Below are 17,054 nucleotides of genomic sequence, written 5' to 3' on the forward strand. Positions count from 1 at the left end.
GTATGATGTGATTGAACTTCATATTTCCAGCATCATTATATGAAATATGGAGATATGCGACTCTGCTGACAATAGCACGTAGCGTGTCGATTCAGTTCAGAAGCCTTTTTTTATTTTATTATCATTCTTTTTTTTATTGATAGCTATAGGAATTATTCAATCAGTGCGACTAAACACATCATGAGATTATTATTATTCATTGAGCCTAAATGGTCTATACATACGGATTTTGGACTGAGATAGATTACACATTGCTTCCACTCGCAAAAAAGACATGCCGGTTTTATTGAGTTCATTGAGAGGGTGAATTGAGCTGCTGTAGGATACGTGGAGGCAGAAACCGCTCTTCAAATAAATGACTGATGTGAATAAAAGTGGTAACTTTAGACAGTCATTCGGGAACAGACTAATAACATCCAATGCGGATTTTGATTCTGACATAGTAGTAAAGCTTCACGATTTGGCTTTGAATGAATGAGGAAATAGGCGTGTCTGGCGCTGTAAAAGCTATCGCTCTGAGCTGGAGCAGTCCATATTGCATTGTGATTGGCTAGTTGTTAAAAGCCACGCCTCTTTTGCCGGCACGAGCTCCTGTGCACGGGCATTTTCATGTGCACGCGCTCTTAACTTGATTAGAAAAACCTGGTTCCACTTAACGAGTGGCGATCTACGTTCGTGGTACGAGTTAACTACAATCGAGCTCCGTGGCAATTATCTGGTTTAGCCAAACCAGATCAAGGGACAGATCCTGGATCTTCTTATACAACATTTGTGGTACAGCCTACTGATCTTTTTCCCCTTAAGTGACGCAGGTCAGTCTTTTTCATGACTGTGTGAACAGTACAAGTCACATTGAAAGTGACTTTTTTAAAGACGACCTGGGCTACTTTCAAATGTGGAAAACATCAGATTCGAATCTGATGTTTTGGAATGTGACTTTGGTGTGAACAGACATCCGGCCCATATCAGACTTCATTGTGACTTTTACGTCATTCCAGAGCGACATTCGTCACTATTCTGCGCTGGCGGGAGGAGGGAGGACCAAGCGGGCAGATTGTGAAAACATGGAGGACAGCTGCGAGAGAGCTAATCAGTGGAGGGACAGTGAGGATTTAGACCTCATAAGTATTAGCAGAAGTAGCAGCTATTGCTCCACAGAAAGCCATCATTAAAATGTTGGCTCTCTTTCTCCTCCTCCTCCTCCTCGCTATCATCTGCTCCCGTATTCGCTGGCTTCCACTGCACAATAATTTGTAAATTAAACCGTAAACAACAGATGAAACAACATTGTCAGCTACCGCCATGTTTCCTGCTGTCTTCTTCTGGGTTTACGTAGAACAGCAGTGTGCTGCGTGTGACGTTATTGTTGTTCTTCTGCGCATGGGGTAGCTCCGTTTCTGAAAATTGAAGTGAATGCGATAGTGGGTTAAACCTGCATGTTTTAGAATGGCCTGCAGGGGGTGACCCATTGGTTTGTGGACTTGGGTATTGAAACCTCAAGTATGTCATTTTGTCTGTTGTCATCTTGGTTCTGGCGCAGCTCATGCGATCTGTGCAAGACCAGGGCTTTCCCACACAGCTGCAGTGTGGCCTGCAATTGATCTGTGATCGGCAAGCTGTGTGAATAAACCCAATAAACCCAATAGGAACGTGTTTACTAAGGTCATACATCAAGTGAGAAGTAGGGTCATTTTCCCATTGACTTCTATACAGTCAGACTTCTTTTTGAAGCCAATGGAGTCGCCCCCCTGCAGGTCATTCATAAGAATGCAGGTTTAAGACACTTCCGCTTTGGCTTCAATTTTTACAAACTGAGCTACCCCTTGTATCTAATACATTTATGTGTGATGACGAATGGTTTAAACTTTACACTTTAGATTAGGGGATGCAGAAAGCCTTGGAAATGAATTGTAAATTATTTACACATCATTTATAACAGGTGAGGAACACTTCATTTACTCAACGTTTCTAGATGACTTACAACACATTTGTGATAATATAGCATTTTTAGTGGCTGTGGCTCAGGAGGTAGAGCGGGTCGTCCACTAATCGCTTTGGATAAAAGAGGTCGGTGGTTCGATCCCCGCCTCCTCCAGTCGCCATGTCAAAGTGTCCTTGGGCAAGATACTGAACCCCAAATTGCTCCCCATGGCTGTGCCAGCACTCTGCGGCTGCGTGGTAGCTTGCCGCCATCGGTGAATGGTGGGTATGTGCGAATGGGTGAATGTACCTACCGTAAATTCCGCACTATAAGCCGCACCGGAGTATAAGCCGCACCTGCAAAGTTTACTGTTTTTTTTACATATATAAGCCGCACCGGACTATAAGCCGCGGGTGTTTTAATGTTTTTTTTTTTTTTTTTTTTTTTTTTTTTTTTTGTGTTTTAATGTTTAATTACCATATGTAAGGGTTCATGCACAGAGGGGATTGTCGGGAAAGAGATGGCTGTTTGAGGAAGCTCCCATTTATTAACATTTCAACAAAACAACATAACACAACACCACCTGTGTTGTGTTATGTTATGTTATGTTATGTTGTTAAAAGAGGGCAAGAGAGGAAATTAAAACAGAAGTGGATTTATAGTTAGAAAGAGTGCTAAAAAAGAGAGATTCTTTTTTCTTTTTTTGGAAAAAATCCATAGATAAGCCGCACCGTTATATAAGCCGCAGGGGCCAAAAAAGGCCAAAAAACGGGAAAAAAGCCGCGGCTTATAGTCCGGAATTTACGGTACTCATTGTGAAACGCTTTGGATAAAAGCGCTATATAAATGCGGGCCATTTACCATTTTAATAATCTACAAATGTATATTCATGTTTTGTACATGACATGATTAGTTCATAATTAACTAAAGGCTTATAAATGATTCATGATTGAACGTTATTATAAAGTGTTACCCAGAAGTTTAAAACAGTATAAATGGACTCCCTTCCGTTTAAGTAGCCCCCCCCAGCACATGCTTCATCCAATACATGTGCAGTTGCTCCAATACATGTACAGTTGCCAGCTGATTCTTCTCACCTGACAGCGAGGAGTTTTACCAGCAGGATGTAGCGCATGGGAGGATCATGCAATTCCCCCCAAATCCCCTCTCCACGAACAGGGGCCCCGACCGACCAAAGGAGGCACTAGTGCAGCGACCAGAACTCATACCCACCCCACCGGCTTCCCACCCGTGAACACCGCCAATCATGTTCATGTCTGACCAAGCCAGAAGTACCGCTACCAGGAATTGAACCCGGGTATCTGCGGTGGTAGGCGAGTGCTTTTATATTACACTACCCAGACGCCACGTTACAAAGTATTCCTGAGTGTTCACATATGAAATACACAATGCATCTTGACTGGTATAGCTGTTGAATTCTCTGTTCTGTGTCTTTGCACAATGTTATCTGTTCACACAAAAAAAGTCATTTACCTCCACGCACTGGGTGGGCATGCTGGCAGGCTTGTCAAAAATCTGAAACTGGTACCAGCCCGGCGTGAGGGAGTGGTCGCAGATGAAGTCCTGCAGGGCAGACTGCTGCAGCCAGCTGGAGCTGAAAGTGGAGCTGCGGTAGGGGTTCTGCAGGAGAGCGTGGCCCCCCGGGGCACACTCTGCTGGGAGCGCTGCAAAGACAGCCAAAGACACGGCATGAGCACTGGACACACACCAAGACTGTCAATACAAATGATCAACGTATGGAATGCTCTCTTCAGGCTTGTTGAGGGCAACAGACATGTGGGAGAGAGTATGATGCTATTTTGGATAGGGTATGAATGCATTTGCAGAATAAGTCAATAATAAATATGAGAAATTATATTCCATGCAAGATACACAAAATTGTATTGTTGCAGGAGCAAATAATACGACAGAAAAGGAAAATGGCGGTAACATACATAATGCAACCAACAATTAACAGAATAAGTTATATACAGTATATAAGTTATATATATAATTTATATATAACATGTTCTATTCTATTGTCAGCTTATGATGATACAAGAGAGATAATTTTCAGTAAAATGTCCTCTATTTATGCAGATTTGTTTTAGATGGATGATTATGAAAAACTTGAGTAGTGTTTCAAGAAAGGGACCTTCTTTGTAGGAAACTTTATTTCCCACGCCTGGGAGCAAAGGCAGAATGTTCTGTTCAGAAAGTAATGATCTGTTTTGTTGTTTAAGGAGTATTAGTATTAGTACTGTGATTTAGTTGTATTTTTATAGTTGGCTTATGTTATACTGTATCTTGTGTGTCTTGTAAGCCCATGTGGGCTGGGCACTGTTGTGCATGACAGAATTAATAAAAACAAATCAATCTAAAAATCAATCAATCAAAATATATAAGTATATAATATATAAGTATAAGTATAAGTGTATATATATATATATATATATATATATATATATATATATATTAGGGATGTAACAATAACTGGTTTTAATGATAACCGTGATAAAATTCCGTACGATAACCGTACCGTTTCAAATTTTCATTATCATTAAAACCGTGGTACCGTGATTACCGTGGTACCATGAGTACAGTGCTTTGAAAAACATCGTAAATACTGTCCATCATCAACCAAATTTGGCAACAGTCTCCCAGATGCAAACGTGCAGCTTTGGAGAAATGATTTCAGTGAGTGTATCAATCCTTTTTGGGTCTGAGTTTTCAATATAAAACGTAACATGATTTCAGTGAGTCTCTCAGTACTTTTTTAACCTTTTCAGCATTTGTTTTTACGAATAATAGTGATAATTTTGCTCACGATAATCGTGATGTGAAATTGTGATACCGTTACATCTCTAATATTACAGTATATATATATATATATATATATACACACATGCTCAGATTTTTCCCAATCATATATATATATATATATATACTGTAATATTAGAGATGTAACGGTATCACAATATATATATATATATATATATGATTGGGAAAAATCTGAGCATGTGTGTATATATATATATATATATACTCAGATTTTTCCCAATCATATATATATATATATTTAAGCAATATATCACGAGAGCAAGTGTGTTGTGGTGAATATATCCCGCTGATAAACTGTTATCCCACGAGGCCGCAGGCCGAGTGGGATAACAGTTTATCAGCGGGATATATTCCACAACACACGCTGCTCGAGTGCTATATTGCTTTTATAAAACGGTTTCCAAGTATGATAATATAATAATAATAATAATACTATAAGTCCGACTCCGACTGGCATGTCATTCTGATAGAGTCAGTTGAAACACTACTGTAAGGCGGGACCGCAAGAACATGCAGGTGATTTGATTGGATCGTTCTGGAGACTTAAGTTGACATTGGCCAATCCTGGCGCTTGCTGAGTAGCTGAGAGCTTTCTGGAATCCCCCCGACAGGCAGCTCGAGCCGCAGCATTCTCAGCGCCTGCTGAGAAGCTGAATGCTTTCTGCAAAGCCTACACCAACTAACGTTACGGGGTTAAATGCGGGGTTAAATGCGGGGTTAACAGCCTTTCTTTTGCAAAGAAGACATTAGCCCGCATCTATTCTTGTACAAAACATCATTTTCTGCGAGGTATTAGTAAAGTTATAAGCGAAGATCGATTCACAAGGATCTGACAGCTGTCTCCGCCATTTTTTTTTCTACGTTGTCATTTGAGGTAAGCCTTATTATTACTCTCTTAGTAAGAGAGTTGCCATGGCAACCAATAACCCATGGCCATGGGTTATTGAACTCGGTTACTGGAATTATACAATGGCTGTGAACCAATTGCTTGATTTGAGAGAGCCGTTTTATAAATATATATATGATTGGGAAAAATCTGAGCATGTATATATATATATATATATATATATATATATGACTGGGAAAAATCTGAGCATATATATATATATATATATATATATATATATATATGATTGGGAAAAATCTGAGCATGTATAAATATATATATATATATATATATATATATATATATATATATATATATATATATATATACAGTATATATGATTGGGAAAAATCTGAGCATATACTGTTTATAACCCTTGTGTCAAGAACAGTAAACAATGATAGTAAAAGACCATCAAGCCAAATGGAGCCAAAGCATATGTTTGCATGCTGTGATGAGAGGGACACAGAGCAATACTAGAGGCCAGGGCACTCGGTAGAGTGCATACCTCTGGAAACCTCTACAAAGTTTCATGCTGTTTACAGTACATGAATCCGTTTGGAAGTTAGGCGCCTTTCTGTGATTAGCCACGCCCATTGTGACGGCCCTTTTAGCCAGTGGGCATGGAAAGATAATCAGTTCTTCTTTGGCCCCTGACCAACCTTTCTAGAAGTTCCATCCATGATGCTATGTGAATCTGTTTGTAAGTTATGCGCCTTTTTGAGATTGGCCATGACCATTGCCACACCTCCTTTTGGCCAGTGTGCGTGGAAAGTTAATGAGTTCTAAGATGGCCCATGATCTACAGTAGTTTTCTACAAAGTTTCGTGCAAATCAGAACTTTTTGAGATATCCTGCCAACAAACAGACAGGCAAACAAAGGGGGGCGAAAATGAGATAATGATGGAATCAACTCAGATGATCCACAAACTTGACGTTGAATCCCTTCCAAAGTCATCGAGAAGAAGGTACAACAGGTTATCCAGTAGACACTCCACATGCTGCATGATGCTAACCTGGACCAGGTCCAGAGAGAGAGAGAGAGAGAGAGAGAAGTCAGACAGGGAGTGGTGGATAAAACACATATGTGCAGTCCCAGTAAGATACTGGGTATAATGAATTTGTTGAAGAAGCCCATGGAGAACATGTACTTCCAAGATGAGATCCACCATGTAGGTGTAGAAGTGTCTTGAAATGCCACTGGGTGAGGAGTCCAAAACAGAGTACAGGCCAAGTGAGCTTTGAAAGCCAGAAATCAAGAGTCGACAGAAATCATCCAGTGAAAACACTATTAGATAACCATCACTTTCATCCAGCATTATAGTGCCTACTACATCCACAATGCCGGTAGTTGCCGTGATCAGAGTTACGTAAGATTGACTCAACAATTTGCCTGCAAAAACATAGCTGTGAAAACTTGCTACTAGTCTGATCATGACCCAATTTCCATACCCTTGACATTCATGAATAAAGACGTTGTACAAGTGCTGCCTGGCATATACAAGGTTTTGCCTAATATTGTTTCCCAAACACTTTCATCTGCAAATTGCCTTCTAATACTATAATCCAGGGGTTCCCAACCTTTTTTGGCTTGTGACCCTACTTTGACGTCACACAAATCTAGGGACCCAAGACATTCAAATTCCGGTACACCACCGATAATATCATCAGTGACATCGTCAGTGATGTCACAGTCACATAGTATGCTTTTTCCCCCCGCAGAATTCTGACTTTGATCTCAGAATTCTGACTTTATTCTCAGAATAAATAAATAAATAATTATCTGATTTAAAGCCCCAATCAGTAAGATTTTTGACATTTTTTACTGTAATATGGACATGGTAGATTGACTTGTAATAGGGAGACTCTCGCCTTTATTTATCCCACACCGCCCTCCATTGGCCAGCCCTGGGACTAAGCAGTTTGTCTGCCACGTCCCGTGGCAATAAAAAAAAAAAAAAAAAAAGATGCGTGCATGCGCTCTACAGCGACAGCGTTGTTTCAGGAAGTAACTCGATTCGGATTTGCTACGAAAATGATGTTTCACGGAACTATGGATTATTATTTCATCACGTGGTGAGTACCCGATGTCACAACATGCACATAGAACTTTCTGGCGCTGTGTTTTGTTGACTTTGAACGGCGATATCGTTATCGTTACTATTGCACGTAGAGGGCGCAGTTTCCCCAATAGCAAAACTTGGAAAACTTGCTGAATGGGGCTTTAAAGTTATAATCTCAAAGATTTTCATCTAAAAAAATATAAATAAGAGTCACAATGTTGATTGAGGCTATGGTCCATTGATGAAGCCTTTGCAGTATATAGTGACATTAGTAATGTCACATAATGTAACAGTTTGTTTGATTGATTGATTTGAATTACCACTCATCGCCATAGGTGTCACCCAAGAGAACAAAACTGAAATTTTAGAGATTATTATCACTTTAAAGTTTAAACTAAAAAAAAAAAAAAAATCACAAGTGACCCTAATCATCTTCAGTAGTATTAAATTGTGTGTGGTTTAAAAAATAAAAACATAAAAAATAAATCAGGCGACCCTATTTGAATTCTAGGCGGCCCTGCTTAGGGTCACGACCCTAAGGTTGGGAACCACTGCAGAGAGCCAAAGTGAAACGTAATTTCCTGCTTTCTCCCTGTACCAGCGCTGCGAAAAATATGAATGGCGGTGGACGGAGAATAAGGTTATTTTTTTATCCCGTTTGAATTGGGCCACGGGGTGCCAACGCTAATTTTGTCAATTTAAAACATAACTTTGCATGTCAAGAAAGTCAGTTTGTCGTCAAACTGAAACGTAGGGGTTAGTTTTGTATAAAAACTACATCGCTTGTGGAAGCTCGTGTCATGTTGCCGGTCTTCAGCTTTGCCAGTAGAGAAAGTGACGTCACTTAGGCGACAGTGTATGTAGTCTTTCTGATTTATAACTTCTAGTGCAACAGTTTGGCGACAAACTGCGACTTTCTTGACATGCAAAGTTACGTTTTGAATTGACAAAACTGGCGTTGGCACCCCGTGGCACAATTCAAACCGGATCAAAAAAGTAACCATATTCGCCGTCCACCGCCATTCATATTTTTTGCAGTGCTGGTACAGGGAGAAAGCAGGAAGTGACGTTTCACTTTGGCTCTCTCTAATCCCAAATCACTCTGAATGTGTAATTCAGGATGCTCCTGTTACCTCTAACCTTCTGCCTTTTTCTTTTATATTCATTGTTTTCTTCCTGGCAAAACACTGCATGTAATTTTGTTACGGTAGTCCATAAGTAAAAGAGTAATGCATACATGAAAACATGACTTCCCCAGAAAGAGCTTGTTTGTTTTGCGCACTTTCCCCACCACCCATGTAACCTACACAAACAAGTTTTTAATTTAAATTCCACCCCCATTTTTTTGTGTGAAATACCCCTATAGGACTTACTTTAGTATGCTCCAAATAAATACTTGGCCTCCTGTTTCAAGTTCACATTTGACCTTAAACCAGGGAGTCAGTGTTTCTTTGAAGTTGAACTTAACATGCTTATCGCAAGAAAAAGAATTATGTATCCAGCAGCGCTCTGCCACAAGCTGTTGAATACCAAGTACTTTGTGTTGGCTTCTTCTTTTACGATGCGTCTCATGTGAAACCATATCTTAAAATGGACCATATGGACATTAGCACTCACATCCTGCCAGGAACACCATTCATAATAATGTTGTTAGGCTTGGCTGCAGCTCAGGTCTTGATCATGATTGGAGGGAGGGCTTGTATTGTGAAGCTGGTGTCTGAAGTGCTGGGAGAGCTCCAGCCAGGGTCTTTATCAGGACCATTTTTTTTTTACCATTTTTTAAAATGTGTTTGAAGTGCTGGGAGAGCTGCAGCCAGGGTCCTTATCATGACCATTTATTTATTAGAGGTAGAGCAGGAGATTTATCAGCTGTAAGTAATCACCTGCAAATTGAAAATTCCTCTCTTTAAGCACCTTTGTCGGAGAGCAAAGTAGCTGCTATCTGTTCTCTAGTTGAAAATTCTTTGGCAACCTATGACTTCAGGCAGTGAAAATGGTGAAAAAGGGTGGAGATGCAACCCAGTGTCTACATCAGAACTGATCTGTGTCTACATCAGAACTGATCTGTATTTTTTTCTGGGTATTTTTTTGTTCAAAGTTGAGAGAGACAGGAAAGACTGGTAGCGAAAGGGGGGGGGGGGCGTGCTACAAAGGCCCTCGGCCAGTTTCCAACCCAGGATGTCATGTTTACTTGGTAAGGGTCAGACCAGGTCCACATACAACAAAACTTACATTCAATATACATATATCTTTCCATATTTCCAAAATACAGAAAACTCTGAACATACTTTCATATTATCTACCAAGGATTTATCCTAGTGGATAGTACAAGTCCTTGGTTGGTATACGTTTTTATTTATCAACCAAAGACTTGTAGCCTACTAGTGACATCACTGGTGACATCACAATTGCTCGAGTGACATCACTGATAACATCACAACTGCTGGCTCAACCAGAGAGGTCAGCGCGTGGGCGTGGAGAATGTAGGGGAAAACAGTGGATAGATAAATCCAGAAGGAGGTGTTTAATGCAACATAAAGGATGCCAACTGCCATAAAACACCAAAGAAGAAGAAGAAGAAGAAGAAGAAGAAGAAGAGGTCCGCGTGCTGGCACGAGGGCTGAGAGGTCCGGGAACACGGCGGGCGGTCGAAGAGGAGAGCGAGGCGGCCAGAGAGAGGAACATCGAGGAGGGGGCAGACCCCCGAGTCTGGAATTTGTGTCATATTCCCAACCTGTAAGAGGCAGCAACGTGCCGCAAGGCATATAGTCTGCCGGAAAGCATTAGAAGAAGAAGAAGCACCACCTTCTCCTCCTCATAACTGCCATCATACGAATGCAGGATCTGTTGCTTTGGAGAGATAAACCACAGATTAACCATTTCTGAATGCATCAACCAGTCATTTGCAGCATTACTACAGGTAAGTCACATTTACCTCGATAGAAGACTTAGCCTATGCCTCCCAAAGGAATCATGTCCATCTGGTGCCGCTTGTCTCATGACAAGCTCTTCTAAAGTAGTTACTCAGTATGGCGCCTGAAGCAGCAGAGCCAGAGAAATGGCCAAGGACAAGGAGAGAACCAGTCATTTCAGTGTATTTGAGAACACGATTCAGTGAAGGAAGAAAGAAACCGTTTTCACCTCATGAGTGAAGGGGACCAGAGATTCTGGAAGGACATGAATCTCAAACTCAGGACCAGGAAGTGAAGACAGGTGGCTCTGAATGAACTGAAACTCAGTTTATGGTGCGTGTGTGAGCAGAAAGGTCGCACCATGGGCAACACCATAAAAGTGAGAAGCTCAGAGAGGGAAAAAGACTTCAGTAACCAAGCAGTCTGAGCCTCTGCTCCTGAGCAGAGAGTGGGTTTTGGCTGGGGGTAGCACAAACTGATATACAGTGGCAGCTACCTTGAATTTGCACTCCCAGTCGGCCGCCATACCAAAGAGAACTGAAGGGAAATGTCTTTAGAGAAACTAAGGGCATCTACAGTATATGGTTGATTAAGAGGTTGAATTGGTGTAAGCTACAGTATGTTATGTTATGTTATGTTAGGTAAGTTTCTGTTTTATCTTTGTTTAATTCATCTGCCACAGATCTGGTTGGGCCCTGTCAGGGACCTGTCATGCATGGATCAGCTGACAATTCAAGGTGGCTGCATCTGTAGGAGTCTCTGTGGGCCCCCTTCCTCTCTTCATCCATCTCTCATGCATCTTTTGACATTTACGTAGGCCCTCCCCAAATTGGGGCCCTGGTTAGTCCCCCCCCCCCCCCCCCCCCCCCCCACTACGACGCCCCTGGGTTTTGGCCCCCAGGACCTGAGAGGCCAAGTGAAAGGCGATACCCCGGCTGACACAGCGGTGACAGGCAGAGGAGCCGCCGGTGGAGACGACAGGAGCTGTCAGGACATCCTCCAGTCACCACCTGGTCACTTCACTCCACCTGGCCGCCTGGCCCTGGACAGACACTGTGCCAGTCCACGTCCTGTCAGAGTGGGCGGCCCTCACCAACATGTCTTTGGCCCCTGGGAGTCAAAGGCCCATTGTGGGAGAAAATGCAGAGAGAGATGGTTCACCTCTGCTTCCCCTGACAGCACAATAGATTACAGTGACCGTGAGACTGGGTGGTATGTGCCCTTGGCTTGGATGACAGCGCCATGATGGATGGGAGGTCTCAGCTTCTTTTCAGCAGATGCAGACAAATGGACAGAAAATAGCCTGAGGAATCTGAAGACTGGGAGCTATTTGATATGCTGAATAAATTTGATTTCCCTATCTTTTAAGTAGACTACTTTTTTCTCACTGAAGAAAACAAGGCAGTCATTGTCGTCGTCAAAAACTCATCATCAGAGAATAGCCGACTCTCAGCCTACATGTTAAGTTATTTTCCAGTAAATTTCTACTTGCCAAAACAGTGTATTAAAGCAACTTCCTTCAAACTTCTCTGAATGTGTTTAATACACTAATAGTGATGATCTTACCTGTTTGAGAATGCATTGCATTGGGAAGTAAAAACGCAACGCACAGAAGAAGTTTCAAAACAATTGCAAGTCTCATGGTCCAGCAGCAGCCGGTGCGCAGCCTTGCCATCAAACCAAACGACCACTGGCACAGTTTCCCCAGAGTCTCCTGCTCCCTTCCGGAGGTAAGCTTAGCACGTACGGCCGACTTTACCGTTTGCCGAACCACACCAATCGGAGCGTGTGGAGACCCGGAGACACTGCAGACGCCAGACTCGTCAGAGGAACTTTGTGGTCGATGTTGACATGAGTTGATGAAGTTAATCCGAGACGCACGGGACTGCAGCGGCTGAGCACGAAGTGCTGCGAGCTGCCTGCAGCATCACACTGCATGAGGACTGGAGGCAGGGCATCCAGCGGTACACCGTATCACGACATGGCCCAGTCTGCTCTGCGACAGACCTGCTGAATTCACTCCACTCTGGCCGCTCAAAATTAACTTCTGACGCATCTAAACGATCATTCTGACTAATGCTAATTACTCTTTGACCAGTGAGTGAGTGGTGAACGTGGCCTATTTTTTTATTCATTTTATATTATTATTATTATTATTATTATTATTATTATTATTATTATTATTATTATTATTATTATTATTATTATTATTATTATTATTATTATTATTATTATTTTAATTTAGCCTTTACCCTTTATTTATACAGTACAGAGAAATCCCACAAGTTTTTTCTCTTTTCGAAAATTTGTACTAAAAAGATATATGGTATGGGAAGCCATTATATTTATGGCTTTCCATACCATAGTAGGCTATCTGTTTGAATTACTGACTAGCAAACCTCTATCAACTTTGCCAATGGTCATCAATGTCAAAATTAAATTCGGACTAGTGTTCTCTGGATTTATCTTAATCTATCATTCTGATCAATCATAATTACGTTTTGACTTGTAAAAACAAAATTTGAGTCAAAATGTAATTATTATAGTGAACTTGAGTGATTAAATGGTAAAAAGCCTTATCACACAGCTGTATAAATATTCCTGGAAATTATGTGTCAGTAAATGATCATTCAGTCATTGATATGAAAAAAGTCAGAAAAAAGACTCATCATAAATAATTATAATCATAAACTTGTATCATTGCATCATTCTGTAGGCTAGGCTTCTGTTTCCTGCATAACCTTGTATGCCCAATCACATAAAAATTATTTTCATCCTTAATTTGCAATCCAATCCTTATTGTAAATGAAAAAATCTATAGGCTACATTTATTTTGAAAGAAAAGTATGTTCATCCAAAACCTGTTTATGCCACAATTTCATTACCCTTATAATTACATTCAGCACCATGTTAATCAAACAGCAATAAAAAGCAACAATGTGAATCAACTGAAGGCTGTAAAATTGTCTGCACCATATCAGTTTTCTTGACTTCTAATGGAAAGATACAGTGACTGCTGAGTGTAATCATGTAGTCCACTACACCAGTCATGTGAGGTTTCATTAGTCACCACTCCAAACCACTCAAACAGATGGCCCACACACTGCATTTTCAAGGAAATGGCTTTAGCCAAAGAGTGGGATTTTGGATAAGCCAGATATCACATTCACATCTCGTTCCAGAGTCCTTTCCATTCTCACACTTTAACTGCACTGTGCAGCCGTGCTCAGAATCCAATACCGTTTCACTGGCAGCAGGCAGGAGCTGCTCACTGTCCAGGGCCGGCTGCTCTGTCAAGACCTGCAGCTCATCTCCTCCTGACTGGAAATGAAACTGACAACATGATGGGTCAATACAAATGGTTAGGATTGTGAAATTTGGGTGAATATGGGATATGGGGGGGGGGGGGGGGGTTCATCTTTGCTTTGACATTGGTGTAAATTAATCATCCTTACAAGGAAATTTGATAAGACTTGATCAGATTTTCATGATCTGTATTTTAGAGTTCGAGAGATGACGGTGAAACTATGATCAAAACAGTCATTATTCTACATTCTCTAACTGTGTTGACATATTGTAAATGAAATGATGAAGTTTAACAATTCAGCAATTAGTCATAGTAAGTTAATAGGAAACTGACAGTGGTGCAGGTCATAGACGGTTCCTTCAGGACTGCAGCTCCAGGTCTTATCCCAGACCAGTCCAACATGGAGGTGCCTGGCTGTCTTGTTCAGCCGCTCGTCTGTGCGACTCCCAGGCGGAGGAGCGAGGGAGTCACGCCGCCCTCATAAATCTCCTGGACCACCAACCTGGTATAAGAGCCTGGAATAGCCATCAGGTAAAAGCTCTTAACCCACTTTCCTTCCCTGTCCCCATGCCTTCTCTTACACAATCAGCAATTAAATCACAACTGTCCCCATGCCTTCTCTTACACAATCAGCAATTCAATCACAACTGTCCCCATGCCTTCTCTTACACAATCAGCAATTCAATCACAACTGTCCCCATGCCTTCTCTATACAACCAGCAATTAAATCACAACTGTCCCCATGCCTTCTCTTACACAACCAGCAATTAAATCACAACTGTCCCCATGCCTTCTCTATACAACCAGCAATTAAATCACAACTGTCCCCATGCCTTCTCTTACACAATCAGCAATTCAATCACAACTGTCCCCATGCCTTCTCTATACAACCAGCAATTCAATCACAACTGTCCCCATGCCTTCTCTATACAACCAGCAATTCAATCACAACTGTCCCCATGCCTTCTCTATACAACCAGCAATTCAATCACAACTGTCCCCATGCCTTCTCTTACACAACCAGCACTTAAATCACAACTGTCCCCATGCCTTCTCTTACACAACCAGCACTTAAATCACAACTGTCCCATGCCTTCTCTTACACAACCAGCACTTAAATCACAACTGTCCCCATGCCTTCTCTTACACAACCAGCAATTCACTCACAACTGTCCCCATGCCTTCTCTTACACAACCAGCAATTAAATCACAACTGTCCCCATGCCTTCTCTTACACAACCAGCAATTCACTCACAACTGTCCCCATGCCTTCTCTTACACAACCAGCAATTCAATCACAACTGTCCCCATGCCTTCTCTTACACAACCAGCAATTCACTCACAACTGTCCCCATGCCTTCTCTTACACAATCAGCAATTCAATCACAACTGTCCCCATGCCTTCTCTATACAACCAGCAATTAACTCACAACTGTCCCCATGCCTTCTCTATACAACCAGCAATTCAATCACAACTGTCCCCATGCCTTCTCTTACACAATCAGCAATTCAATCACAACTGTCCCCATGCCTTCTCTTACACAACCAGCACTTAAATCACAACTGTCCCCATGCCTTCTCTTACACAACCAGCAATTCAATCACAACTGTCCCCATGCCTTCTCTTACACAACCAGCACTTAAATCACAACTGTCCCCATGCCTTCTCTATACAACCAGCACTTAAATCACAACTGTCCCCATGCCTTCTCTTACACAACCAGCAATTCACTCACAACTGTCCCCATGCCTTCTCTTACACAACCAGCAATTCACTCACAACTGTCCCCATGCCTTCTCTTACACAACCAGCAATTCAATCACAACTGTCCCCATGCCTTCTCTTACACAACCAGCAATTAAATCACAACTGTCCCCATGCCTTCTCTTACACAACCAGCAATTCACTCACAACTGTCCCCATGCCTTCTCTATACAACCAGCAATTAAATCACAACTGTCCCCATGCCTTCTCTATACAACCAGCAATTAAATCACAACTGTCCCCATGCCTTCTCTATACAACCAGCAATTAAATCACAACTGTCCCCATGCCTTCTCTATACAACCAGCAATTAAATCACAACTGTCCCCATGCCTTCTCTATACAACCAGCAATTAAATCACAACTGTCCCCATGCCTTCTCTTACACAACCAGCAATTCAATCACAACTGTCCCCATGCCTTCTCTTACACAACCAGCAATTCACTCACAACTGTCCCCATGCCTTCTCTTACACAATCAGCAATTCAATCACAACTGTCCCCATGCCTTCTCTATACAACCAGCAATTAACTCACAACTGTCCCCATGCCTTCTCTATACAACCAGCAATTCACTCACAACTGTCCCCATGCCTTCTCTATACAACCAGCAATTAAATCACAACTGTCCCCATGCCTTCTCTATACAACCAGCAATTAAATCACAACTGTCCCCATGCCTTCTCTATACAACCAGCAATTAAATCACAACTGTCCCCATGCCTTCTCTATACAACCAGCAATTAAATCACAACTGTCCCCATGCCTTCTCTATACAACCAGCAATTAAATCACAACTGTCCCCATGCCTTCTCTTACACAACCAGCAATTCAATCACAACTGTCCCCATGCCTTCTCTTACACAACCAGCAATTCACTCACAACTGTCCCCATGCCTTCTCTTACACAATCAGCAATTCAATCACAACTGTCCCCATGCCTTCTCTATACAACCAGCAATTAACTCACAACTGTCCCCATGCCTTCTCTACACAACCAGCAATTAAATCACAACTGTCCCCATGCCTTCTCTTACACAACCAGCACTTAAATCACAACTGTCCCCATGCCTTCTCTTACACAACCAGCAATTAACTCACAACTGTCCCCATGCCTTCTCTACACAACCAGCAATTAAATCACAACTGTCCCCATGCCTTCTCTTACACAACCAGCACTTAAATCACAACTGTCCCCATGCCTTCTCTTACACAACCAGCAATTAAATCACAACTGGCCTCCTGGATACATGGATGGAGAACAGAACATTCATCTCGAATATGTTAAGTGAAGGTATATACACAGTAACACACACATAGCATACATTAGCTTACAGTTTTTCCTGGTTGTTTAAACAT

The 17,054-nt window shown here is 41.7% G+C and overlaps 1 protein-coding gene across 1 annotated transcript in view; it reads right to left on the minus strand.

Moving 5' to 3' along the window:
* The window catches only part of vwde (von Willebrand factor D and EGF domains), a gene marked incomplete at its 5' end in the record, with an annotated part of 84,478 nt that overhangs the window by 63,540 nt on the left and 3,884 nt on the right, over positions 1-17,054 (minus strand). Inside the window, 3 exons of the mRNA XM_083632504.1 lie at positions 3,416-3,638; positions 12,383-12,566; positions 13,794-13,956. Coding sequence (XP_083488630.1) covers positions 3,416-3,638; positions 12,383-12,566; positions 13,794-13,956 — 570 coding nt within the window. The remainder of the gene's footprint in view (positions 1-3,415; positions 3,639-12,382; positions 12,567-13,793; positions 13,957-17,054) is intronic.

Source organism: Poromitra crassiceps (assembly GCF_964638095.1).
Source record: "Poromitra crassiceps genome assembly, chromosome: 1".
NCBI classification, from domain to species: domain Eukaryota; kingdom Metazoa; phylum Chordata; class Actinopteri; order Beryciformes; family Melamphaidae; genus Poromitra; species Poromitra crassiceps.